At 36.2% G+C, this 27,194-nt stretch overlaps 1 protein-coding gene across 13 annotated transcripts in view; it reads left to right on the forward strand.

Moving 5' to 3' along the window:
• The first annotated feature begins 5,221 nt into the window (after positions 1-5,221).
• Cfap54 (cilia and flagella associated protein 54) overlaps positions 5,222-27,194 on the forward strand; it is a 338,714-nt gene continuing 316,741 nt past the window's right edge. For 9 of the 13 annotated variants that reach the window (XM_087192626.1, XM_087192630.1, XM_087192624.1 and 6 more), the window contains exons 1-3: positions 5,225-5,807; positions 6,803-6,918; positions 24,933-25,364. In XM_087192626.1, coding sequence (XP_087048752.1) covers positions 24,964-25,364 — 401 coding nt within the window. In that variant the 5' untranslated portion in view covers positions 5,225-5,807; positions 6,803-6,918; positions 24,933-24,963. Of the gene's footprint in view, positions 5,808-6,802; positions 6,919-24,932; positions 25,365-27,194 lie in introns of those variants that run through there. The other 4 variants (XM_087192634.1, XM_087192636.1, XM_087192632.1 and 1 more) reach the window with 3 other exon arrangements.

Genomic DNA, 27,194 nt, shown 5'->3' on the forward strand with positions numbered 1-27,194 from the left:
GAGCAGATTAAAAAACAAAATGCAGCCATATATTGCCTACAAGAGACACCTCAGCCAAAAGGAAGTAGACAGACCAAAAGTGAAAGAATGGAAAACAATACTCCATTCTCCACTCAACTGGAGCGCAAAAAAGAAGCAGGAGTAGCTACCTAATTTTCAGGCACAGCAGGCTTCAAACCAAAAATTATCAGGAGAGACAAAGATAGCCATTACTTATCGGTAAAGATAAAAATTCAAAAATAGAGATAACAATTGTAAATATCTGTGTACTGAATGTTAGCATGCCCAACTTCATAAAACAAAAATTACTGTACTTAAAAAAACAGATAGACACCAATACAATCATAGTACCCCGCTCTCACAGGGCAGCCAACTGGACAAAAAAAATCAACAAAAAACATCTGAGCTAAACCACACAATTAAACAAATCAACTTAGCAGATATCCAGAGTGCTTCATCCCACAAAAACAAGATACATAACGCACAAAACATTTTTCAAAATAGAATATATCTTGGGTCATAATGCATGCTTAAATAAGTACAAAAGAATTTAAATAATCCTCTGCATACTATCAGATCATATGAGAATGAAGTTAGAAATAAACAGCAAAAGAAGCCACAGAAACTATGCAAGCATATGGAAGTTAAATAATCCATTATTGAATAATCATAGTATCACAGAAGAAATTGGGAGAAATAAAAAATTTCCTAGAATCAAATGACAATAGAAGCACAACACATCAAAACCTATAGGACACATGAAAGCATTTCTAAGAGGGAAATTTATACCTGTGAATGCACATTTTACAAAATAGAGTAGGGCAGGGGATTTAGCTCAAGTGGTTCCACTGCCTGCCTTGCAAGAGCAAGGTCCCGAGTTCGATCCCCAGTACCAAAAAAAAAAAAAAAATAGAGTGATCACACATAAAGAACCTAACGATGCATCTCAAAGTACTAGAAAGGCAAGAACAATCCAAATCTGAAACTAATAAGAGGAAAACAATTATAAATATCAGAGCAGAAGTTAATGAAATTGAGACTAAAAAAATACAAAGGATGCTTGATGAATAAAAGAGTTGGATCTTTGAAAGGACGGGAAGGAGCTCTGAAGATGGGGGAGGGAAGAAGGAGGGGAGCGGAAGAGGAAGGAAAAAAGATTTAGATGTGATATGTACAAGGGTGGAGGGAAGGGGAAAAGAAAGAATTCAGATGTGCTATGTACATGGACCAGTTCCCTGCAGTGAGTAATAATCACTGTGGACTGCGAACATGTACTAATAAAGTCAAAAAAGATGTGATATGTACATGTACCCATTCTCCTACAATGAATGCATTTACTATGTATCACAAACACATACTAATCTTTTAAAAGTTGAGAAAAAACAAAACAAATAAAGAAGAAATTTGACAGAATAGTCTCCTTAACTTGGTTTTTAAGAAGTTATGTTCCAGAAAGAGCTTGTCTCACCTCTTGTCATTCAGGAGTGACTCAGATACCCAAGAACAGGGCTGTATTGCAGTGGCACTGGCTTATAAGGTGATCTCAAGGGATGGGCAGATCAAACTTAAAAGACCTTGACAGACACACTGAATGGCTCCTAACTGCTTGATAAGATAGTCAGTAATGTCCCTGGTTAATCAATGTAAAATCAGAAAAGTCTTTCCTCTAAAGATACCATCATCTTGAAGTTGTTATGAATCATAGAAACAGATTTTTATGTTTTATGTAAATATGTAACAATCCATAAACATATATTTTGCATTTTTATTTTAATTAAATGGTAAAAGTTTGTACATACTATTTTGCAATACTATAATTAGAGGTTTATCTGCATTGATAGGCTTCTTTCGTGTATTTGTTCATTTATGGCTGTCTGCAGTCCATTTTATACCTTGTTTAGATTATGTTTGTCTAAAGGTAACCAATACAAACCTAAACAACAGGATCTTAAACAAAGCAAGAAAGCTCTGTGTCTCGTTTGTTAACGCAAAGGTGGCTTTCTGGAAATGATAAGGTGCATCACAGTTTTAGGGGCCCAGTCTTCCGCCATCTTGTTGCTCTCCTGTGCACGAGCCTTTCCTCACAAGGTCACCTCCAAGTTGCGAATGGCTGCCCTCTTCTAGTGAGCATATTTTTACTACTACAATGCAAGGGAGAAAGGAAGAAGCTTCATTCTCCCATTTTGCTTACATCCATTGGCTAAAATCTAATCATATGATCCAGCTATAAGGAAGGGGGGGGGGAAGAGTCTAAGTGACCACATGCCTAAACTTTGATTGTTCTATTAGTGATAAAGAAGGGGAAGGTGAATTTTTAAGTGACAAGAACAAGTGTCTACCACATTGGACATACAGGTCCAACTTCCTGCTGTTAAAACAATGTTGTGACAAACATTCACACATATATAGCTTCTTGTACTCATGTGGGACAGTTTTCTAGGGAAACATGTTTGTTGATAATTCTTATTTTCAATTTTACTAGTTATCACCCATTCCTCTCCTAAACAGACACATCAATTTTAACTCTAGATATATTGTTTTCCTACATCCTAACACTTGGTATTAAAGTTCATCTTTTAAAAATAATAATTTGATGGGATTGGTGACCTGAACAAAGGGAGGAGAGTTTTGGCAGAGTAATAGGAGCACAAGACAGGATGCTTGGGTTGAGAGAGAAAGAGATGATGGAATCAAAGTATGTAGTGGATATAAATTACTCTTTCACTAATCTCAATCATAGAGAGGGAAGTGAAGGGCAAACCATTAGATAGAATTGGTGGAGGATCTGTGTTACAATCAGAAAGTCCTAAGTTGTTGGAAACAAGGCAGCAGAGACTATGTCAGAGAAAGAATGGGAAAATTGTATGACAAATTTCTGGAGGTGAAACATTTTCAGGTGATTTTGAGAGGGCAGGTATGGGAGTTGGTATTGAAGGGTAGGAAGCTCTTTGATATTCAAGAACCCAAGGCACTTTGAAGTTTCAAAGGAGCCAAGTAGGATTAGTCATGTAATAAGTGTTTTAAATACCTTCTGGGTGTCAGGCACTGTTCTAGACACTGGAGCCGCAAGTTGAGTAGAACAGATAAGCTATACACCATCATTTCTAATGAGAGCTGACAGACAGCAAAGTATGTTCTCAGATGTGATGTTTTTATAGCAAAAATACCTACTAAGAAAATAAAAGAGGAAAAGGTGTTTTAGCTAAGATTAGTAAGAGTAAATAGAATGTTACTCTGGTACCCTTGTAAGAGGAGACTTCAGTAGCAAGAGACAAGCAGCCCAGCAAGAAAGGGGAGTGGGGTGGAACGGAGAGGGGAGCTGATCCAAGGAAGTCCGCTGGTTGTGGGACATCCCGGGGGTCCTGCACACCTGATAGACCTGGAGAAGAAGTAGTGGATCTCCTGGCTCTGTTACTAAATTGGAAACAATCAATGAAAGAAAATAGAGCTAGTAATTCAGAACTATTGCTTTTCCTTCTAAATAGAGATTATTATTGACAGCTATATTTTCCTCATAACAAATGATAAAAATGTATCCACTCCCCCACCCTGCTTTTTTTCCCATTTTCTTTGTTTTACATTTCTTTTTGTTCCTGGACCAGCAGGTTATTTCTATTTCTCTTTTTTTCCCTTTGGTACCAGGGACTGAACTCAGATCCTTGCACTTGCGAGACAAATGGCAGAACCGCTGAGCTAAATCCCTGGCCCTCTATTTCTTTAGAATATGAAATAGTTACCTCTTGACAAGTTAGAAAATGTCTCCTGTTTCTCCCTTTTTTTTTAGTACTTAACACTACATTTAAAAAAAGAAATCTCTTCAATGTTGTAATTCTTAGCATGTGTCTGTACCCCTAGAATGCTGACTGTTATCAGGCAAAAAAAAGTTTTCACTTTTCAAAATGCATTAGCTTTAATGTAAAATAATTTACTTTATTGAACAGAGGGGTGATATGAATAATCCTCACCACTGGCTTTATTCAGGGTCTGTTGCTCTTGGCAGGTAGGTTAGTTGAGATGAAAATGTCAATTTATTTGAACAGGTAAGAGTCAATGCTATGCTGGGGGTGAGAAGCACAAATTATTGAATGAGCATGTATAGTCCAGAAAAAGAAACTTGAAAAATAATGTAGAAAACCATGACAGGTCAGAGTTCATAGTAGATTGTAACAATTAACTTTTGAAGACTTCCTTTAAAATTGAAATAGTAAGTTTTCAGAACTATGGGTGCAGAGCATTTAGGTACAATCTACATAAAACAATCATTTATAGCCATACAATAACATGATTTTGATGATTTCCCTTTTCTGTTCCTAAAGCCCCTGAGGCAATGAGAGATGATGAATAGAACACTCGGATAGAGCACTGGGTGGTCATTCTGGCCTTATCACTAATCACCCTAATAGCAGTGAGAGTGGGTAAGCATCTCACTGGAATTCCTTTTCTTATTTGCAAAGTGGTGGGGTTGGCCTAGTTGTTACTGCCTCTTTCTGATTTAAAATAATATAATAATTTGGGGGCTATGTATGTAAAGGGATGATCTGTCATGCAACTGGAGTGTTACAGTATTACAGTGAGTGTCTAGGGACCATGTAGAAACCTCCAGGGCACCTTTTGTGTATTTATGCTAGGTCTCCATCCACAATTCTAGACTGATAAAGCAGTGAGAAATAGTATGTGAATGTTTGTACATATGGCTGGCTAATAGGTTGTAACGGCCTGTATAACAATCACTTAGACCGGAACCTTCTTCGATACAGAATACCCGCGTTTGGAGGGAAAAAAGTTTAATAAACTTCAGGTTCATGACAATTAACTGAGCTCCTGAGCTAACCTCTCGTTCCTCTCCAAAATCCCAGAGAAAGGACAGAAGTAATAAAGAAGGATTCAGCCCCAAACAGCTCTGGTAAGCCTGGAAAAGAGCTATTGTTTGACATGAGGGCTTCAGAGGGTGTTGAGAATATGAGCTCTGGACACAACTGCTGCATTATTGCTAAGCTGCCTGTGCTCTTTGAATCTTCCAGCTTTGGGGTACGTTACTTAACCTCTCTATGCCTTAGTTTCCATGCCTGGAAAATGGAGATAACAGAAACCACCTCAAAGCATTGCTGTGAGGATTAATACCAGAGCTTTGAATGGTGCCTGACACAAGTTTTCATCTCTCATCAGTAATTATTATTATAGGTGATATTACAGGTGCAATTATAGAATTAATATTGAATATTACAGCAGATAGGGTCAGGCATGGATGATAACACATAGCAGGGATTTAAAAAATGTAGAATTCTATTTAGGTGAAAGATAATAGCTCTGATGACCCCCTGATAAAGAAACCTAAGCTCTTGGGCAATAGAGGAAAAGGCAGACAGCCAATAGGATAATTAATTACAGCACCATGGAGTAACTAAATCAGCCATTTATTCTCCAGGTGCCTGGTATAGCGTTTGCCCCCAGGCTAAAACTATGAATTCTGCTTTCTAAATTAACTGTGATATCTGCTGCAAGATCCTGCCAGGGTGATCGCTGGAACCAGAGAAGAAACTGAGACAGTGTGCCTGCTAGCTTCCATCTGTTGCAGGAAAAATGAAAATGTAATTTGTTGTCTAAAACGGGACACTTTCAAGTGAAAGAAAGCATACTAATAATTGTGCCCGGACACAGGAGGTAACCTCTGACCATCGCAGGCAAATCAGTACATGAGTTCCCCTGGTCATACAACAGAGAGCACCCTACAGAAGCTGCTTGGCCATAGTCTCCTGCCCTACCTGGAAACTACAGCAGCTGCCAAGAAATGAGCTGAAACCCTTCAGGTACCAACTAGGTCAATCAAAGTATGAAATTACGACTGTGAATAGGTAAACAGGAAGTCCCAAACATTGGCGGGAAACCAACAGCATGAAAACATGACATTACGCTGTGGAAACAAAAGAAATTTCCTGTGAGGAAACAAAAATCAATGCAGGAAACAGATCCATATGGATTTATTATATCCATAAAACAAGAAGAGGTTGCTATTTTTAAAAGATGCAATCTAAGTTCTGGGAAATTAAAAAAAATTGTCTCAAGGTTACACAATGGAGCAAATCAAAATAAAGGACATCCTGTTAAATTGTAATTATTCCTAATGCCTATGCATATGTACACTGACTAAAAGAAAAATATTGAATGGAACACATTTATGCTAAAATAACTTCTTGTTTATCTGAGATAAATTATAAATATCTAAACTATACACCTCTTCTTTTAATTATATTTCCTTTGGCTCTCCTTAATAATTCTTTGTTAGAATTTGCATAGGAATAAGGGAAATAAATCTGCTGAAAATGGAAAGAACACAAAGAGATTGAAGGAGGGAGGGAGGGGACACAAAGGGAATATAAAAAGAATTATGATGTGTTATGTACTTGTACCACCTTCCCATGATGGGTGTAATCCCTATGTATGACAAACATGTACTACTAACAATAAAAATTTTAAAAGTTTTTGCAGTAGTAGTCTACACTCTATTTGTACAACAGGTTCTCTGAGAGTCAGATCCAACTCACCTTATGGTTTTGTCCATTGTCCATTCATTTTTGGGAAAACAAACAACATAATATTACAAGCCAGTATATTGAACAAGTTCTCATCTTCGGTGGACAACTTTGAGTGTCACTCTTCAGATTTGTTATGTTAAAACACAGTGTAGCAATTATTTCATGACACAGCTTGCCCTTCTAGTCTTTGAGATTGTTGTGATCAATAATCTTTTAAATGTTCACTGACAATAAAAAGTGTTGTCACCCATTTTTATTTTCTTTTTCAGTAGGAATGATGATTTCACTTACTGCCATGCTGGAAGAGTGGGCACATTCATGTAAAAGAATAGAATTCTTCACAAGATGAAATCCATTCCAAGAGATACTTATGGCAAAGACCACGGTAATTATCCATTTTAAATTGGAATTTCTTTCCCTGTCTCTTAAGCAATGTTTTTCCTTTTATGAACAGCCTTGACACTTAAAGAGATGAATATTTCATTGATTCTTTATTTTTTTATAACATGCTCAACAAGTTCTTTTATGTAATAGGTTATTTCAGCTAGAACATATGAACCTGAAAGACATGCTAATATATGGCATAGGATGTCATTATAACTTCTGCCTCAATTATTTATTTTATTCATCTGAATCTCTTAGTGAAAGTTATTTGTTACTGGCTGAGGAAATGATATATCTCTTATGTTTAGCTCTTTGTAGATACAGATTTATATCTTTATTTCCACCATTTTTGCTATTGAGGGAAAAATTGCACACAGAGAACTTCAAAATGAGCTTTTCCTTGTTTAATAAAAGCCCACTATTTATAAAATTCATCACAAAACTTACATTTGGGTTTGACATTTTAGGCTCAAACGTATACAAATAAAAATAATAGCCATGACTCAAATATGACAAAGATTTGACTTTGATAATCTCACATGGTGTCAGTATTTCTGTCATTTCAAGCACAATCCCATAATAGGAGGGGACCTATTGAATGGTGGGGAATTTATGAGCTAGTGATAAACTCAACTAGATAGCAAATGCAAAAAACTATAGCTCTAGTTGGCTTCAAGGGATAACTTGTAAAGCACAACCTCCCCCAACAGCTCTGACCACTCCCACTTTGCACCGAGTTACATCCCTAGCCCTTCTTTATTTTTTATGTTTGAGACAGGGGCTCAGTAAGCTACACTGGGAGTGTAGCTCAGTGGTAGAACACTGGCTTATCATGCATAGAGGCCTGGATTCAATCCTCAGCACCACAAGATAAGTTCTGTCAAATTGCGTCTTATATGAGGTTTGGGGAAACCTGGCATTCATATGGTGGGTTTCTCATAGCCACCCTGGACTAATCCATTGGCAAGTGTTAGGATTACATTTTAACATGCTGCTCCCAATGCAAAACGTTTGCACAAGACAGAAAGAACAAGAAGCAATATCATCACAACAATATAGTATTGAAATCTATGTAATAAGAGTCCTTAGACAATTTTAAGAAACTATAATTATGGTGGAAAAATTTTAAACTTTTTAAAAATCTGTCACAGAAACTGACAGGTAAACCAGGCCAAAACTAAGTAAGTATTTGTTAGATTAGACTAGAACAATCCACAAACTTGCACATAGAGAATGCCCAATGGGGAACACAGGATGAATTTATACAGATAAGATAAACACCAACTAAGATAGCCAATGGTTTTCTTTAATCTCCAGATATCTTTTCGGGTGTAGCAACTCTACATTTAAAGCAATGTATTAGCATTTTAATCTGAAAGAAAAAAAATATTTTCTCCTATATTTTCAAACTTTTCGAACTTCTGGAATAAAAGGTGCTTTTTTTTTTCTTTAAACAACCAAAGAAAGAGAAAGGAGAAAAGATTTAGATGAATAGTACTCAAAATGTGCAATGGGCCAGGCATGGTGGCACATGGCTGTAATCCCAGCACTTGAGAGGCTGAGGCAGGAGGATTGACATGAGTTTGAGGCCAGCCTGGGCTACATAGTGAGTTCAAGGCCAGCCTGAACCACATAATGAGACCCTGTCTCAAAAACAATTAAAATGTGCAATGGCACATATCTTCATATTTGAAAGATACTCTAAAAAATTAAATGATAATATTACATATTGTTTTAAAAAGATACCTTTGGGAAAATAAATAAATTTCATACCTTTTTTTTGGAGTACAAGTGATTTAAAATTTTTTTTTAAGTAGAAAAGTTGAATAATTCAGTAATTATAGAAAAAGTAGAAAATAAGAGGATCTCTCTTCACCAAAAGATATTTTCCTTAGGTGATTTTATAAGTAGGATTGTCAACTTTTCAGAGAAGAAGTATCATAATTTAACTTTGTAGAATATAGAAGAAGATGGAATTTGTGAATTTTGTTTTACAGGGTGGAATATTCCTTGTCAGAACACTAGCTAAATGCTGTGTGCACACTGGCACATGCATACCTTTTAAAAAAACTTTTAAATTAATTTTATTGGTACATTTTATTGGTACATTTTAGGTATACAATTCATCTACATTTATTGTTGGGTGTTTGTACCTGTTCATGATGTATCTTGGTTCTTATTTTTTTCCCCATTACCTGTGCACCCTTCCTCTCCTCCACCTTTCCCTATTTACGTAGATTTCATTTCCATTTTTTTTCTTTTTTCATAGTTTTTCCTTTCCCTCTTTTCCTTTCCCCTTCCCCTCCCTTCACTCCATTGTCTTTGGACTTTTTTTCCTATTTCAAATTATCAGTTATTCATTTTAATCATTTTAACTCTTGTTTACACTATCAGTTTCTCACTGATAGTTTCTCAATAGAGAAACTATTCGGTATTTACACATGTGTGTCCTATTTATTTCACTTAAGAGTATGGCCTCGATATGCATCCATTTAGCTATAAATGACTCTAGTTTCTCATTCTTTATGGATGAGAGTACTCCATTTTATTAAAAAACCACATCTTCTTTATCCAGTTTCCAGTTGATGGGCATTTGGGCTGCTTCCAAGCTTTAGCTATTACGAACTGTGCTGCTATGAACATGGGTGCACATATATCACTGTGGTATGATTCTTTTAATTCTTTTGGGAAGATACCCAGCAGGGGAATAGCTGGGTCCAATGGGACCTCTAGTCCTAGTTCTTTGAGGTATCTCCATACTGATTTCCACAGTGGTTGCACCAGTCTGCACTCCCACCAAGAGTGGAGAAGGGTTCCTTTCTCCCCACAACCCCGCCAGCATTTGTTATTTGTTGATTTCTTGATAGCAGCCATTCTTTCTGGGGTGAGGTGGAATCTCAGGGTTGTTTTCATCTGCATCTCTCGAATGACCAGTGATATTGAACATTTTTTCATATATTTGTTTGCTGCTTTTACTTCCTTGTCTGAGAAATGTCTGTTCATTGCAGATGCCCACTTTTGAATTGGGTCTTTGAATTTGGGGGTCTGATTTTTTTCAATTCTTTATATATTCTAGATAGTAGTCCTTTGTCTGAGGTACAGCTGCTAAAAATTTTTTCCCATATTATAGGTTGTCTGTAAGCTCTGTTGGTGGTTTCTTTTGCAGTGCACAAGCTTTTTATTTAGTTTATTTATTTTTTTTGCACTTTATTAAATTCTCTTATTGGTACATTGTAGGTATACAACACAATTACATTTCTCATTGGGAATTGTACCTTTACATAGTGCATCTTGGTTCTTATTTTTTCCACATTCCTAGCCCTCCCGTCACCCCCTCCACCCTTCCCTATTTACAAAGACTTTATTTCCATGTTTTCCATTTCTCATCACTTTTCCTTTCCCTTCTTTCCTTTCCCCTGCCCCTCCCACTACCCCTACCCCTTTGGACCTTTTCTTCCTATTTTGCATTATTGATTATTCATTCTAATCATTGGTACATTTTAGGTATACAATATAATGACATTCATCATTGGAAATTTGCACCTTTACATAGTCTCTCTTGGTTCTTATTTTTCACCCTTGCCCAGCCCTCCCTTCAACCCCTCCATTCCTCCCTATTTACAAAGATTTTGTTCCTACTTTTCCATTTTCTCATATTAACTGAAAGTGTAAATAATGACTAAAATGTATAATAGGTAATGTGAAATAGGAAGAAAGGGGGCAAAGGGGAAGGAAGTGGGAGGGGTAGGGGAAAGGATAGAAGGGAATGGGATTAATATGAGAAAATGGAAAAATAGGAACAGAAGCTTTTTAATAAGATGAGATCCCAGTTGTTGATTCTTTCTGTTAGTTCCCGTGCTGGTGAGGTTTTGTTTATGAAGTCTTTTCCTATGCCAATGTCTTCGAGAGTTCTACCTCACTTATCTTCCAGCAAGTTTAGTGTTTCTGTCTTAATATTTAGATCTTTAATCCACTTCAATCTTAGTTTAGTGCATGGTGATAGGTATGGGTCTAGTTTTAATCTTTGGCAGGTTGAAATCCAGTTTTTCCAACACCATTTATTAAATAGGCTATCTTTCCTCCAATGATGGTGGTTAGCTCCTTTGTCAAAGATGAGGTGGCTGAGCATGTCTGGAGTTGTTTCTGGATCTTCTAATCTATTCCACTGATCCTCAGGTCTGTTCCTTTGCCAGTACCATGCTGATTTTATCACAGTAGCTTTGTAGTATAGTTTCAAGTTGGGGATTGTAATTCCCCCAGCCATGTCTCTGTTGCTTAGAATTGCTTTAGCTATTCTAGGTCTCTTATGGTTCCAAATGAGTTTTGGGATTGTTTTCTCTAGTTCTGTGAAGTATATTGTTGGAATTTCAATTGGCATTGCATTAAATCTATATAGTAGTTTTGGAAGTATGACCATTTTCACTCTATTGGTTCTTCCTACCCAGGAGCAAGGGATGTCTTTCCATTTTCTTGTATCCCCTTCGATCGCTTTTTTCAGAGTGTTGTAGTTTTCAGTGTAGAGGTCTTTTGCTTCCTTTGTTAGATTGATTCCTAGATATTTCATTTTTTTGTAGCATGCATACCTATTAACCAATCTCTTCTTGAAAATAGGCACAAAGATATGAAATGAAAAATAATTCTAGTTGCTAAGTAGTAACATACACTCCAGGACCAAGAAGCGGTTGCATAAAATGCAAATGGGTTTTAATATTTAGGAAATATATTTATATGATGCATTATGTTAGAGAAAGAAAATCTTAATTATCTAAATAGCAAGAGGGAGGGCATTTGTTTGGATAATATTCAAGATGTACTTTGATGCAATCATACATATAAAAACAACATTTTTATTAAAACCAATAATAGAGATTTCTGTAACTTAATAAAAGTCATTTATTGGAAATCACTATGAAATGTTATATTTGATGGTTAATTATCTCATATTTAATTTAAATGAAATAATAGGAAAAAGAAAACTGTTAATTTTCAATATTATTTCAAGAACTTCACCAATGCAGTAATATAGAAGAAGAAAATGAGGAGCTATTAATGTTGAGAAGGAAGAGGGAAAGTGTCATTAATGCTATAAATGATCCAAGAATCAAAACCAATGAGCCAATGGCATGGACAGAATTCTGTAACATGTTAAAAGTCAGGCTCACAAAAGCAAATATTTTATGTACAAAATTAATCAAATAGCACCGGGGATTTAGCTCAGTGGTTCCGCCGCCTGCCTCGCAAGTGCAAGGTCCCGAGTTCCATCCCCGGTACAAAAAAAAAAAATTAATCCAATAGCGAAGGTAGTGGAAAAAGGATCACAGCCACAGTACAACAAAAGTATAAAACATGTAGGAACACACTAAATAAATGTTTGGAATCTGTGTAAGGAAAACAAGAAAACATTACAGAAGGCTGTAAAACAAGATCAGAATAAATGAAATTTCTCCCAGATGCAAAAAGAATATTTTTCAGTTCTCTAACATAATCTATAAGTAAAATGTGATCCAAATTAAAATAATAACTGGATTTTTTAAAATGTTCTTTGGCAATACACCATTTTTATATTAGCTAAGGCAAATTCCCAAACCTTGTGACTTAATACAATGAAGGTCTTTTTCCTTACCTTATCTAAAACTATGTATTTTAGTTTTTACTCACTAGGGATTTGAATCAAGGTGGTATTCTTTAAAACCCATGCTCCCAAGCACTATGCTATATTGACATTTTGCACAATATAAAGCTATTTTTACTTATCATTACTTTTCTTTTGAACCGGAATTTGTGTTTATTTGTGCTTATGTTTAATGTGAAAAGATATCTCAGGGTATAAGAGTGGTTACTCCACTGGCTGGTAGTTATGGAGGATTTTTACTTTTTGTTTCTGAATGGTTTGAGCTTGTTAAAAAAAAATACATTCTTTGCAACATAAAAAGATTTTTAAGTAAAATTTTGTCAGATTGAAGATATTTGTTGAAGTCTTCCAATGTCCAATGTCACAGTGCAAAAGTTAAGACTGAATATCCAATGAAGCAACTGCTTTATGGCAAGCATTTGCTAAAAATTTGTTGGATGGATGAATGGCCAATCTCTCCTACAGACTCTAAACTCCGGAGTTTTGTGGGTTAGAATTTTTATCTAACTGGTCCCACTCAATAAATAAATTCTACTTGTTTTTTCTTATTTCTTGCCATAGTTTCCCCCTTCTTTTTTATTGCAGTCTTTAACTTTTGCCTAAAATTTCATTTATGTTATTGAGTCAGAAACCTCAAAGCCTCTTGTAATACATCTCATCGATAGAAGTTACCAATGCCTGTAGGGAAAAACACTTAGTGGAATATTATGATTTCTGTTCCTAATGAGGTAAAGCTAATAATACACAATGAATCTATAAATCATCTTTAAGTTCCATGTTGTAAGATAATGCTGAATTTTGGTGCTTACAAGGTTTTCCTTGCTTTGGGAAATCAGTTTTAATCTGGACTGGTTGAAATATAATGGGTACTGTTTCTTTTAGAGAACATTGTATTTGGAAGACAAGGACTACGCTTCCAATTAGAAGCACATCTTTCACATTTGAGAGAAATCCAAAGCCCCCTGGAACATACTGTGACAATCCAGTGCACTTAGCAACTGAAAGAGCGTGGGCTGTGTGTGGAGCCTGGTGACATCGAGAAATCAATTTGCAAAAAGGCGGCTTGAAATTTGCAGGGTTTTTTTTTTTAATCAAGGTGTTGTGAAGAGGTGTTGAAGCCACGAAGCAATTAGAAGTGACATGCGTGTCATTGCTTGTATAATATTCTGTGGTTTAAGTTTTCCTACATATGTTTTCTGCTCCATTTTTCCTTCTATTCTAAGAGAATAACATCATGCCTTATGGACATGTGTATAAGAGAAACACCTTCTGTCTGCAGTGTTTGTTTCTGGTGATCATATCTCTCTTGACAGTTCTTCCTTCTTGCAGGATTGTATTCACTACAAAGGGAAGAACATCATAGAGTCCTCAGAGATTTAGGGAGAAAAGACACATTCTCTTCTGAGATTATAGTACAAAATATATGCCTTCCCTAATCAAGGATTTTTTGTTCAGAGCACGTTCTCCTCTCAGAGGCGAATTTCTTATGAGGGCACCCAGAAACAAACACAGGAAAACAACCGGGCCTCTGGAAACGATTGGAATCAGGACTAGAAAACTCTTATTAACATAGACTATCCTCTTTCTAGCTTCTGATTTTGCTTCTCTGAGGTATAGTACTTTTCTCTCCAAACCAGTTGTTTCTGCTTCTCTGAGCTCCTGGCAGAAACTAATCACCTTTATGTTCAGTTTCTCTATACCTAGCAGAATCTCAGTTTCAGATTACTCAGGAGAAAGAATCTGATAGGCCCAGCAAAGGCAAGTAATAGGACAATCTCTGGTCAAATTACTATGTGACTGGTAGAAGCTACACCTTCTGGAAAGAGACTGCTGGGTGGGTGAGTGGGGAGTTGTTTTTGGAGTAAAGGAGGTTTGCATTCATTGGTTATCCACCTGAAAGTTGTAGAGCAAGCTTCTTAAGCCATATCTTAGAGCTCTTCTCTGGACTATTAGCATCACTAGAATTCTTTTAGGCCTTCAGGCTTGAAAACAGATTCATTTTCAATTTTCATTTTCCTTCACCTTCCATATTTGTTGTCCATTTTTTGTGTTCATTTCTTCATTCACTCAGCAGTTATTTGTGGAGTGGCAGCTAAGTGTCAGATATTTTTTCTAAGCATTTCGGATACAATAACTAACACACATAAGTAATCCTTGGTCTCGTGACATCTTATCAATTCTTTGCTTTTTCTCATTTTATATGCAGAGGTTTGAAAAACAGTGCATGTGTTGTGAGGAACTGAGAACAACAACAACAACAAAATAAAATGAGTACTTTTGTTGAAAAGGGACCTGGTGATTTTAGTATTATACCCATGATACTGTGGAAAGTGTTTGTGATTGAGGTGAATATTGAACATTTGCTATGGTGGATAATCAGAAATGTTAAATTTCTCTATGATTTTACAGAGCTTCCAAAACAAACCTTTTGAAAAATGCACTTGTCACCTTAATAATTGCTTTTATATATTTACTCAAAAGATCAATGGCTTTTTGAGTAAAAGCTATTGGAGATGCAACTTCTCATTCCAGTTGTTTTCACTCAAATATTTTGTTATGAAATATAAAACAAATGATGCAAAACAAATAATTAAAATTAACATTATTGAATACTTGCTTTGGTTTAGCCACTGGGTAAGCACTTTGCATGTATCTATTCATTTAATCCTTCCAACAAAATATATATACTAAGTTTAAATTTATGCCCATGTATCAGCAAAATCTAATCAGTTATTTAAATTTCATCAATTCCTAATCTTATATTTTTTCTTTCTTTTCTTCTGCTTGCTTTGCGGTTTTTTCCCCCTCTCTCTTCTTTTTCTGGAATTTATTTTAGTTGTTGTTTCATTGTTTTCGCTATTTTGAATTGGGAATTTGGACTATTAATTTGAAACTTTTTCTCTTTTAAAAGAAAGCATTTAGTGCTACAATCCTAACTTGTTAGCACTGCTTTTCCCTAGTCCTGTAAGTTTTTTGGTGTGTTATATTTTCACTTTCATTTAGTTAAGTGTATATTTTGATTTTATTTGAGATTTTCTTCTTGACAAATGGGTCATTCAGCATTATGTTGTTTAGTTTCCAGTGTTTGGAGATTTTTTCCTGTTATTTTTCTGCTGTTTATATCTAGTTTGAGTTCATTGTGGTAGGAGAACACACTGTGTAACTCTAATTGTTTTACTTTCTTTTTTTGAGACAGGCTTTCATTATGTAGTTCAGGCTGGCCTTGAATTCACTATGTAGCCCAGGCCTTGAACTCATGGTGATCCTCCTGCCTCAGCCTCACAATTGCTGGGATTACAAGCATGTACTGCCATGCCTGTATTTTTTTTTTTTTTTACATTTTTTGATGCTTGTTTTATGGCTCAAGATATGATCTATTTGATATATATCGTATGGATACTCTAAAAGAATGGTGCATTCTATACATGTCAATTAGATTCTTTTAATTCATAGTGTTGAAGTTTTCTACAATCTGATTATTTTTTATTTAGTCAATCCATTATTATTGAGAGAGGGGTGTTTAAGTGCCCAGCTATAAGTGTGAGTGTGTCTACTTATCTTTTTAGTTCTATCAGTTTTGGCTATATTTTATAGCTCTGTTGTTTGATGCATGCACATTTAGGATTACTATGTCTTCTTGCCAGATTGATTCTTTACCATTATGAAATTTTGAGCTCAAATTGACCTTTCTGCTTTAGGTTCCTGAGTAGGTAGGATTACAGATGTGTACCACCATTCCCAGCTTGAAGTCCACTTTATCTGAAATTGATATAGCCATGTGTTCTTTCTTTTGATGTATATTTACATGGCATATATTATTCACCTTTAGTTTTCAAGATACCAATATCATTATATTTAAATGACTTTCTTCTAGACAACATGCATTTAGATCATACCTTTTCACTCTGAAAATATATCTTTTACTTGGTATTGTTAAGCTATTTATACTTCATGTAATTATTGATATACAGTATTAGGACTTAAATCTGCCGTATCATTTTTGTTTTCTTTGCTAATTTTTGTTTGTCTCTCCTCTTTCCCACTTTTCTGTGGGCTATGTGAACATTTTTTTAGGATTCCATTTTGACTTAACTATACACTTATATCTCATCATATAGCTTTTTTTTAGTGTTGCTCTAGATGCTACATTTATATGTAACTTATCACAATCTAATTGCATCAATGCTTTACCAGTTCAAGAAAAATGTAGAAATGTTATCTTTCTTTATGTGTCTGTCTCTTTACCTTTACATTTGTAACATAATTATTTTAAGTACTTTTATATGCATTAAAGGCCATATCAGGTGGTAATATAATTTTTGCTTCAACTATCAAACATAATTTAGAAAATTCAAGAGAAGAAAGTATATTGAATTTATTATTAATATTATTATTTTTTGCTTTTTTGTGGTATAAGGGATTGAACCCAGAGCCTTGGCACTGAGCTACATACCTAGACTTTTAAAACATTTTTAAAAATTTTGATATGGTCTCACTAAGTTGTCAAGTTTCCCCAGCTGAACTCAAAGTTTTAAACCTCCTGCCTCAGCCTCCTGGAGTGCTGGGATAATAGGGGTGTACCACTATGCCTGGCTTTTATTTATTTATTTTTTTTTGGCTTCTTTTGGTTTATTCTTCTCCCTTCCTTATATTCTAAGGTTTCCTCTTTAGTTATTACTTTTCCATTTAGAGAATTTTTAAAGCCATTTTTCTAGCACAGGTCTGCTGGTGACAAATCCTCTTAATTTTTCTTCATAAGGAAATGTTGTCAGGCTGGTCAAGTTAGAATGATTTAATGTGCATTTTGAAAAATTATTGTGGGCAGTATGAAGAATGAATTAGAGAGAGGTCAAACTAGAGCAGAAAGATTAGTTAGGAGGCTTTTTCAGAAACCTCACTGAAAGAAGATGAAGACCCGTGCCAAGGCTGGTATTTAGGGTTGGAGAGAAAAGATAGCCTGGTGTAGTGCTGTCCAATGGAATCATACAAGCCAAGAATGAGAGACATAAATGTGATTTAAAATTGTCAAGTTGCCACATCAAAAAAAAATGAACAAGTGAGATTCTTTTTAATAATATACTTTACTTAATCCAATATATGAAAAATATTGTTCTTTCAAAACATCATCAATGTAAAAATGTTGATTAAACGTTTTTTGTATAAAGCTTTTGAAATTTGTTGTGTATTTTACACTTATAGGACACCTCAGTGTGACTGGCCACATGTAGCTGGTAAGGAGACCACAGTGTAGACATGGACTGGACACCTGAACACAGTACTCAAATGTGGTCAGTGGCTGCCCTATGGGACAGTGCAGTTATAGGGATTGGGGCCAAAGTGGGGTAAGAGGATCCAAAGATACCAAGGTCTCTTGCTTAGATGACTGCAATGGAGTATCCAATGGAAGGACTGAGAGGCTGAGTTGACAGGACTTTAGCCACTTCATAATTCGGATCAATGCTTTGAAGACAACTTATACGGCCATGCAATCTAAGTAACGGAGTGCTTTCCTAGAACATGCAGCTTCAAACTAGTCTCTGAGTTCTTCCTTCTAATCGATTGCCACACCAGTCCTCTTCTAGTGTGAAATTTTTGGATCCTCCACTAAGGGCATCTATTATTTACTAAAGGAGAAAGAAGGAGAGGAATAATTTGGGAGAAAGGCATGTGTTTAGTCCAGGGAGGGAAAGGTAGGGGATATAGTTAAAGAAAGATGCAATTGTTAGAGGTTCATGTAGGTAAATTAGTGTTAGGAATTTTTGATTTTAAGTTTATAGTATTTTTGTCATGTGCCTGTATCTTTATGATTTATCTTTAAGAAGTGTTATTTCTTTATGACGAAACATTTGTGTTTAGTTTAGAAAAACTGGAATGTACAGAAGGAACACTGAACAGTTTCCTTGCAATTTCATTTTCTTGAGATAGTAAACTGTTTATAGTTTTGTTTTGTTTTGTTTTGGTACCGGGGATTGAACTCGGGACCTTGCACTTGTAAGGCAGGCGGTGGAACCACTGAGCTAAATCCCCAGCCCAATTGTTCATAGTTTTACACTGACTTTTACATTTTTCAAATGAATTTTTAATTATACAAGTGACATAGGAAGATCTTTTCTTTGTTGAAAAAGTAAAAACAGTGCAAACAAATGTAAAACATCATTTGATTTATTATTTCTAATTCTAGGTCCCTCTGAGATGTAACCACTTTTAACAATTTACTGAGCATTCTTTTAAAATTTAACATATTTATTCCCATTCTCATCCTCATTCCTGCCCTCTCATAATGTATATAAACATACATATTAGTACAAATACTGTAGTATTATCTGTGGTACTTTGGTTTTTTTGAGACAGAGTCTCACTATGTAGTCCATGCTGGCCTGAACTCACTATGTAGCCCAGGCTGACCTCCAATTCACAGCAATCCTCCTGTCTTGGCCTCTCAAGTGCTGGGATTACAGGTGTGCACTACCACACCCAGCCTGTGGTACATTTTTCTAGATAAATATTATCACACTGTTCACAATATTCTGCACTTTTTATTAAGAAAACTCTTAAAAATCTTTTCATTTCTAAACAAAATCTACCACATCCTTAGAATGCTGGCTAGATTTAATCCTACAGATAAACCTTAGCTTACTGAGACACAGTTAGATTGTCTCTGTGCTTTACTACTATAAGCATTTAGTGTTAACAGTGACTACATGATCTCTATACAGCTGCATATGCATGTTTATACATATGTGCACATAATTACCCAAAGATGATTTCAAAAACATGAAATTTCTGTGTAGTCATATGTCTGCTTCTACAAAAAGCTCAAATACTAATACTTTAAACAAGATGGAAGTTTATTTTTTGTCACATAATAATTTGAGTCTCAGAGGTCTGGAATTGGTATTGTGGTGTCACAGTTAGGAATCTAGCCTCCTTTCATTTTGCTCAGCCTTTTGAGTTGTTGCTGGTGAAAGCATCCAAGAGGGCTTATGCTTGGGACATACCTTAGGCATTGCCTTGGACTTCCTGTCTTCCCTTATCTACTGGATCCACCATCACTTCCATTCAGTTGTTAACTCTTTCCACTACTTTCAAGCTAAAATAAAACACCACGTTACAAAGTATGAAATTTGGCACAATCCCCAGCAGCTGCCTACAGGGCCAGGTCATCCACAGAAGCGGCATTTATGCAGAAGGTAGATAGCAGGTACATGTTCTCTCTGCATATCCCTCTTATAGACTAAGATATGGCAGATAGAAGTCTATATAGCTTGGTGGGAGACTTCCCCCATGGCTCAGCAGCTGGCTGGATTTCCTTATGATTTGTTGACCAGCACTGTTTTTCTTTTCCATGCATCCCTATTTCACTTCCTTTCCCCCTCATTCTTGTTTTATGGGAATTACACTACCAAATAAAACACTCTCACTTAAGTCTTTGCCTGAAACTCTTCTTTAGGGGACCTAGGTTTACACAATAGGAGTGAGGGATAAAAATGTGGGTCCTGGGGATGAGACTTTGAGTTAAATTGCCCACATATCTGAAAGCAACAGAGACCCAATTATTTTAGGGCAGTTAATTGACAAGTTGTGTTTCAAAAGACATAATGCCTTTATTACAGCTTGGGGCAACTGCACAGTAGACTGCTGGAAACCAGGGCTACGATCTGATTATACAGCAGATATTCCAGGTCCAGACACCCTGAAGCGAAGAGACAAGAGTAAGAAGTTTGAGTTCCTCTAACCATCCAGGCTGGAAGACATAGCCTCTAACCATTTGCCAGAGAAAAACAGGGTCTGCTTGCTTGGGGGAATATTCAATGACCTAATCTGAAGCAGGTGCTTTCAAGATGAGGCTTGTTTTCCTCAAAATATGCCCCCGACATACTTCATTGCCTCCTGGCTGAATAGCAAAGTCAGGTTTCAGCACAGCCTGAGCAGGAAATTACAAGCTCTGGTCTGAGAAGAAATAGACCACATGCCGAAGGGATTGCAGGATCCAGCTATTAGGCATTAACAGAAAGTGAGAGAATATGTGTGGGAGTGCATCTGGAACACAGTAGTCTGTCGTCCATGGTTGTGCTTGATTGAAGGGGAGACATAATATTTAGCAGAACCCTGGTGCAGGATTTTTAACCTCGACAACCAGAGCTATGGTGGGTGAAAGGGACAAGCAGAAGGGTCTGAAACTGTCCGTACCAAATATCACACTAGAAACAATATTACACTCCAGAGGGATTGCAGATATTTGTGAAAGCATCAGCTATTTGAAAGACTTGGAGGTCTGACTCATATATATTACCGGTAAGGATTTCAGGTTTTAGAAGCCCCATCTCTACATTGTGGTTAATGTTGCTGAAATCTTTGTTGTATATCCAGACTACACTGACTTACACTGGTGCCCTGTTATCAGTAAACCTGTTTAATTTACCCAGGAATCACCTTTATGTGGTCTTTCTGTCAATCTGAGCCTGTAGCAGGCATTTATCAATATGGTCACATACAGCAGGTTAAAAATATCTTTTTGTACTGTGTGGCTTGTTCCGTGTTTTCCACTTTTGTTTTGGTATCTTTCATCCTCCAAAAGTTTATCCTAAAGGGTTCACATTGAGCAGTATTTCTTATTTTGTCTTACTTTTGTAGATTTTAAGGAAGTCTCTTGTTAAAGACCGTAAATTCTGTTAGAATTTCTTTTACTACTTTTATAATTGTATAAAATACTCAATATATACACACATAATATAGTTCTTATATACATTACATAGTTCTCCCTAACTGTCTCTTTGCTTTATTGATTAGAATTCAGGTTCCTACTGAATCTTGGTGTCTTATCTATGGTTTTAGTTTTGTTACTTCTGTTTTGTTGATTAGACATAATTATTTGGATGATCTGTGTAGCTAAGATATAGTCTTGTTCACTCCTATCCATCTTTTATTCTGCCTTAAATACTTTCCTTTTGAAAGTATATAAAACATAGACTACAACTTGCACTTCTTTGCTTAGGAATTTTCAGTGGTTTCCAATTAAATAATTATAATTAACAAACATTTATATAGCACTTCCTATGTGCAAAGCACTATTTTATGGGTTTTACATATATTAACTCATTTGCTTCTATACAAAATGGAACTATGAGGTAGATAGTCTTATTATTTTACTGCCATTATATAAAGCAAACAAGACACAGTGAGGCTTGGAAGAACGAAGCCTTCAAATCATGACTTCAGGTCCCAGCATCTGGGCTTTTAATCTCTATCTACACCATATGGATGAGCTTTCATGATGATGGAGTTACATTTGATAAACCTATTGTTAAGTTAAAAATATCATAAATTAAAAATAATTTAATATACCTAGCCTACCAAACATTGTAGTTGGGCCTACTTAAATGTGCTTAGAACACTTACATTAGCCTACGGCTGGGCAAAATTATCTAATAAAAAGCCTGTTTTATAATATAGCATTGAATGTTTCATGTAATTTATTGAATGCTGCATTGAAAGTGAAAAACAGAATGTTGTATAGGTATGCTTTCCTACCACCATACAGTCAAAAAATCATTAAGTGAAACCACTGTGGGATTGTCTGTATGTTTTTCTAACTAAGGAGCCCTGCTAGATATAAAACTCAGTCAACATTTCTGAGCACACCTTCCAACTATCCACTATGTTTCATCCTTTCTGCCTCATCTTGATCCATTGCTGCCAGTAGCTTACCACACTACACATTATTGACTTAAACTTGCTGTGTATTTTTATGACTTTTTATCTTATATAAATTTCTTTTTCTCTTGGTCAGAGACATCCCTCTAAACGTTCTTCATTTTGTTTTTTTCATTCATTCATTCTAACAAAGATTTGTTTAGTAGTACTTCATGCCAGGTGCTGGGCTTGGATGCCAGGTTGTCATAACTAATACATTAGCCTACTGTTGGCTAATTATCTAATAAATGTCTTTGTGGCATGGGTCTTTCTGTTAATGGGCATTTTCAGTTCAGGGCTAAGACATCTTCTTCTCTATGATTCCTTGTTCTCTCTCTAGTCCCGCTTCATCTCGGGACTCTTCTAATGCTTTTTAAGCCTTTGTCACAACACATTCTGCAGCCTGTTTTTTTTTTTTTTTTAATAAAATTATGTTCAGTTGTTGTATGTGTCACCTGCTTCTTATAGGGAATGTGTGGGCTCATCTATATATTGCATGGACACACTCAACAAATGGTTGCATTTAACTAACTGAATGGATGAAGAAGTAAAAAAGAATTTTTTAAGTCAATATATTAGGTGGTGAGGTGGGAAAGGGAGATTTTTGTGTTCTTTTTCTTTTAAAGAGCTACATATATATCTATTTGGGGTAGTACAAGTGATTAGCAACTAAATTACTAACTGACAGAACACTAACCTTATTTATTATTTCTCTAACAGTAACTTTAGATGAAAAAGCATTTTGAATGGGCAAAAGGATCCCTGCAGCCTGCAAAGGCATTAATTATATGAAACAGCAATTTACATTATTTATAAGGAAGCTATTTACATTACTTAGCCCTGTCAGACACAGTAGTTGCATAGCTCCATTCTTTCATTACAGGGAAAAGAATAAAGCAAAGTGACAAAAAAGTAGAAAAGATATTATAATGGCTGCATTTCATTACCAGAAAAACAGTTTCTCTAAAATGTTAAAAAATGTCTCAAATATAATTTAACTGAACAAAATGGAAACTTCCATTTTGCCCCACTGATGATTCAGAACATAACACCTGTTTAAACATTCAGAAAAGCTTCCAAAAACTACTGCAAGTTAAGCATTGTTAACTGCAAGGAGGAAGATGACTAAGATGCAATGTTTCATAATTCAAGTATTTGAATTTAATTAGACACATATTTCACAAGTGACTTTGAAATGAAAGTGATTGCACTATGAGCAAGGTCATTGGTGACGGCAGCCAGGTTGGGGGAAAATTCCCACTGTGTTTTATTTTTATTTTCTTCCTTCCTCTGTGACCACTTTAATTTAATTGAATCCTGCTGTTTCACTTTCATCAATATAACAGATAGTTCTCGGTGGCAAATTACACTAGCTTTTGATCTGACGTGGACAAGTCTTCTATGTGAAAACAAAGTTTAAAAATGAGAATTTAACAAGCTGATTGAAATAAAAAGACCCTATTAATATTTTTTTTAGAATACGCCAAGGATGAAAATTTTCCCCAGGCCTAAATTCTTTAAAGTCTTAAAATTTTTTTTGCTCGCCTTGAGATAAGATAAAATCTTTGTCAATCAGAGGATGGTATCTAAATCCTGATTGGAGAATTAGACCCAACAGTGAGGAGTCTTTGCATTTTGCCACTTGGTGGGAAGGCTCTCTGGCTGTATTTACCTGTCCCAAATGAGCAAAACACTGTCATCTTCCTTCAGAAAATATTAGGGTGAAGTACACAGGCTAGCCTTCCAAATTAGTACAGGCTCACAGAGCCTGTACGAAATTAGGTCAGAGCTGAAAAAATAAAACATTGTCTGTGGTCTAATAAGCTTCTTAATCTTAAACGGGAAATTGGGCTCACAGAGTGCTAGGGTCACTTTCTTTGTTTTTAAGTGTGAAAGAACTGGTAACACTTTTCAGTGTTAAAGACCTATTTTTCTATGCTATCCAATATTTCTGGTCCTTCTCTTAGATAATTTCTGGTATTGCCTAATTTATAAGAAAATCAGGTTCCCTATTCATTGAAATTCAAACTTCAAATTAATAAACTTGGCTTTCACTGTGGTCCATACTACGTAGGGGACAAACTTCCCTTGCCATGAGCTATTTCCCTTGAGACTCGTAGTTTCCCCATTTGAAGTAAAGCCTCCCAAGATCCTTGTTTAAAATGCCGAAGTATTTTGAGAGTGAGCACTTCAAGCCACTGGTACGTAATTACATCAAATTGTTAAGGTGTAAAATGCATATTGACTTAAAATGTAGTTATAATAAGGATATGGCTGAAACGCAAATAAGTATCATCAATTATTAGACAGACGAATGGATCTGTTGCCGGTATTTGATTCTTAAACTGCCTGTCAGTTTCCTAATTTCAATTTGATTAATTAACTGTGGGAAGCCATCAATACAGATTATGCAATCCAAGCACAGGCTTTGGAGTCGCAAGACTAGGACCTGGTCTCTGACACTATGGTTTTTATAAATAATTTAACTTATTTAAGATTTAGTTTCCTAAAATGTGAGATGGAAAAAAAGTACAGTCTGGACTGGTGACGATAAAACGTCAGCTCTAGTATTCACTAGCTCTCTTTTCAAAGCCTTCTCTCTCGCTTCACCTCCCACAGCCCAGCCTGAAAAATAGATTCTCCAGCCTCATTCGGCCCTTGACCTGACTGTTTCTTCCTCCTCCCTCCAGGGGCCGCTGTGTTTCCCGGAAAGCGCGCGGGATGCTTAGTTGCCGCGAGACCGTCGCTGGGCAACCGCATCTACACAAACTCCGGGCCCGCCTGAGTCTCGTCAATATGGCGGCGCAGGGCGCCACCTGGAGCCCCCTGTCCGAGGGGTCTCCCGCATCGGTGTCGCCGCCAGAACAGCCTCCGACCCCGTCCTCGACCTCAGGCACAGTTTCGAAGTCTCCCCTAGAGTTGAAGCCGAGCACCCCGAGCCCGCTGCTTCTCTGTCCCTGTCCCGAGGACTCGCTGCCCACTGCCGTGTTTTATGGGCCGTTGGACGCGAAGAACCCGCTGCTCGCTTCTTGTGAGAAAGACATCCGCGAGCTCTTAGGCTTTATGAAGAAGAAGGCTTTAGCGACAACGGAGGAACAGAAGCATGAGTTCCGCCGGCGCTGGTAAGCCGAGGCAGGTCTCTGGGAGGCCGCAGCCAGAGAAGGGACCGTGTCCCAGAGCTGGCTCAGGGTGGTGGACTCAGGGCCTGACCCAAGGGCCCTGAAGATAGAAATACAATTTGAGAAGCGGAGATTCGGCACTATAACAATCCATAATTCCTGGTACATGTTTTATCACGGCCCCCTTTTCAGGTCAAAATAAAAATCAACAAAGGAGTGTTTAATAACTCACCATTTGTTGTGCTTCTGAGTTCCCATAATTATTATTCTAGGCTAATAATTTTTGATCCACTCAGGGATTTTACAGTTGTCTCTTTTGAGGATGGACAGACACTTTTGTATATGAAGACAAAGGAATAAGTTGGAAGTGGTTTAGGTTCTTGAAGAAGTTCTCGATACCGTGCAGTATATCATCCTGTGGATGTGTGTGTCTTAACCTCTTTTTATACTGCTGTTAGGATTACAGAGACCTTTTTCCCTCCTTGATTTTATGACTCATTCTGCACATCTGTTTTCCTTTTTTTGGACTCTGTCACTATGTTATTACTGTGAACTGCAAACTACCTGTTTTTAAGATTCTTTCCTGTTTATGTTATCTTTCTTGGTGAAATACATCACAAACTGAACATGTGCAAAAGTAGATTATTGGCAAAAAAATACCAGAATAGTGAACAGTTTTAACTTGTATTTTTGTTCATGCATTTAATACGAAGAAATAATTTTGACTTACATGTATTATTCATTCATTTGTCTAATATATATGTATTATATATATTATATAGTAGGTACCTTTCTAGAAACTAGATTAAAAGACATGAAAACCCCTATCGACATGGAGTATGTATTTTTGTGAGTATGGTCAGTCACTAAACAAGTATGGCAGTATGGTAGTTCCCCTTATCCATACTTTCGCTTTCTGTGCCTTTGGTTTCCTGTGGTCAGTATGGTCCCAAAACATTAAATAGGAAATCCTAAAAATAAGCAGTTCTTAAATTTGAAATTGTATGTACACCTTTCTGAGTAATGTGATGAAATCTTACACCACCCAGCTCCGTCCCACCTGGGATGTACATCTCTCTTTATCCAGCCTATCCATGCTGTAGGGGCCACCTGCCCATTGCTAGATGTCTTGGTTATCAGATCAACTGTCAGTGGTGTCACTACAATTGCATTCATTAACTCATTTTACTTAATAATGGCTCCAAAGCACAAGATGAGTAATGTAGACAGTTGAGTTATGTAGAAGAGAAAGCATAAAATGCTTCCTTTAAGTGAAAAGTTGAAAGTTCTTAATAAAGAAGGAAAAAAAATTATGTTCCAAGGTTGCTACGATGGACAGTATGACAAGATATACTGAGAGACATCACATTCATATAACTTTTATATCATAATTATCCTATTTTATCATTAGTTATTGTTAATTCCTTACCTTGCCTAATTTATAAGTAAAACCTTATCATATATATGATATATATGATATATATGAGTATATATATAGTGAATCTTATATGTATATGTGTGATGTATACATATACATCATATATATGATACATATGTATCATATATGAAAAACATAAAGATTCAGTATTGTCTGGTTTCATGCACACACTGGGGGTGGTCTTGGAATGTATCTCCTTCTGAAAAGGGGAGGGCTACTGTAAATATATTTTACAAGGAGATAATTGCTAGAGAGAAAAAGAGCAGAGAATGGGATTGGAGGATTTCAGATGAGTGTTGCAATTTAAAATGCAATCACAGAGAGCATGGTCAGGGAAAGTCAGGAAAGGTGAGAAAGATGAGGAGGTGTAGAAACCATCAATGAGAATTTCTGTG

Source organism: Heterocephalus glaber, unplaced genomic scaffold (assembly GCF_053883595.1).
Source record: "Heterocephalus glaber isolate CG9 unplaced genomic scaffold, H.glaber_assembly_v1.0 deba00001572, whole genome shotgun sequence".
Lineage (NCBI taxonomy): Eukaryota > Metazoa > Chordata > Mammalia > Rodentia > Bathyergidae > Heterocephalus > Heterocephalus glaber.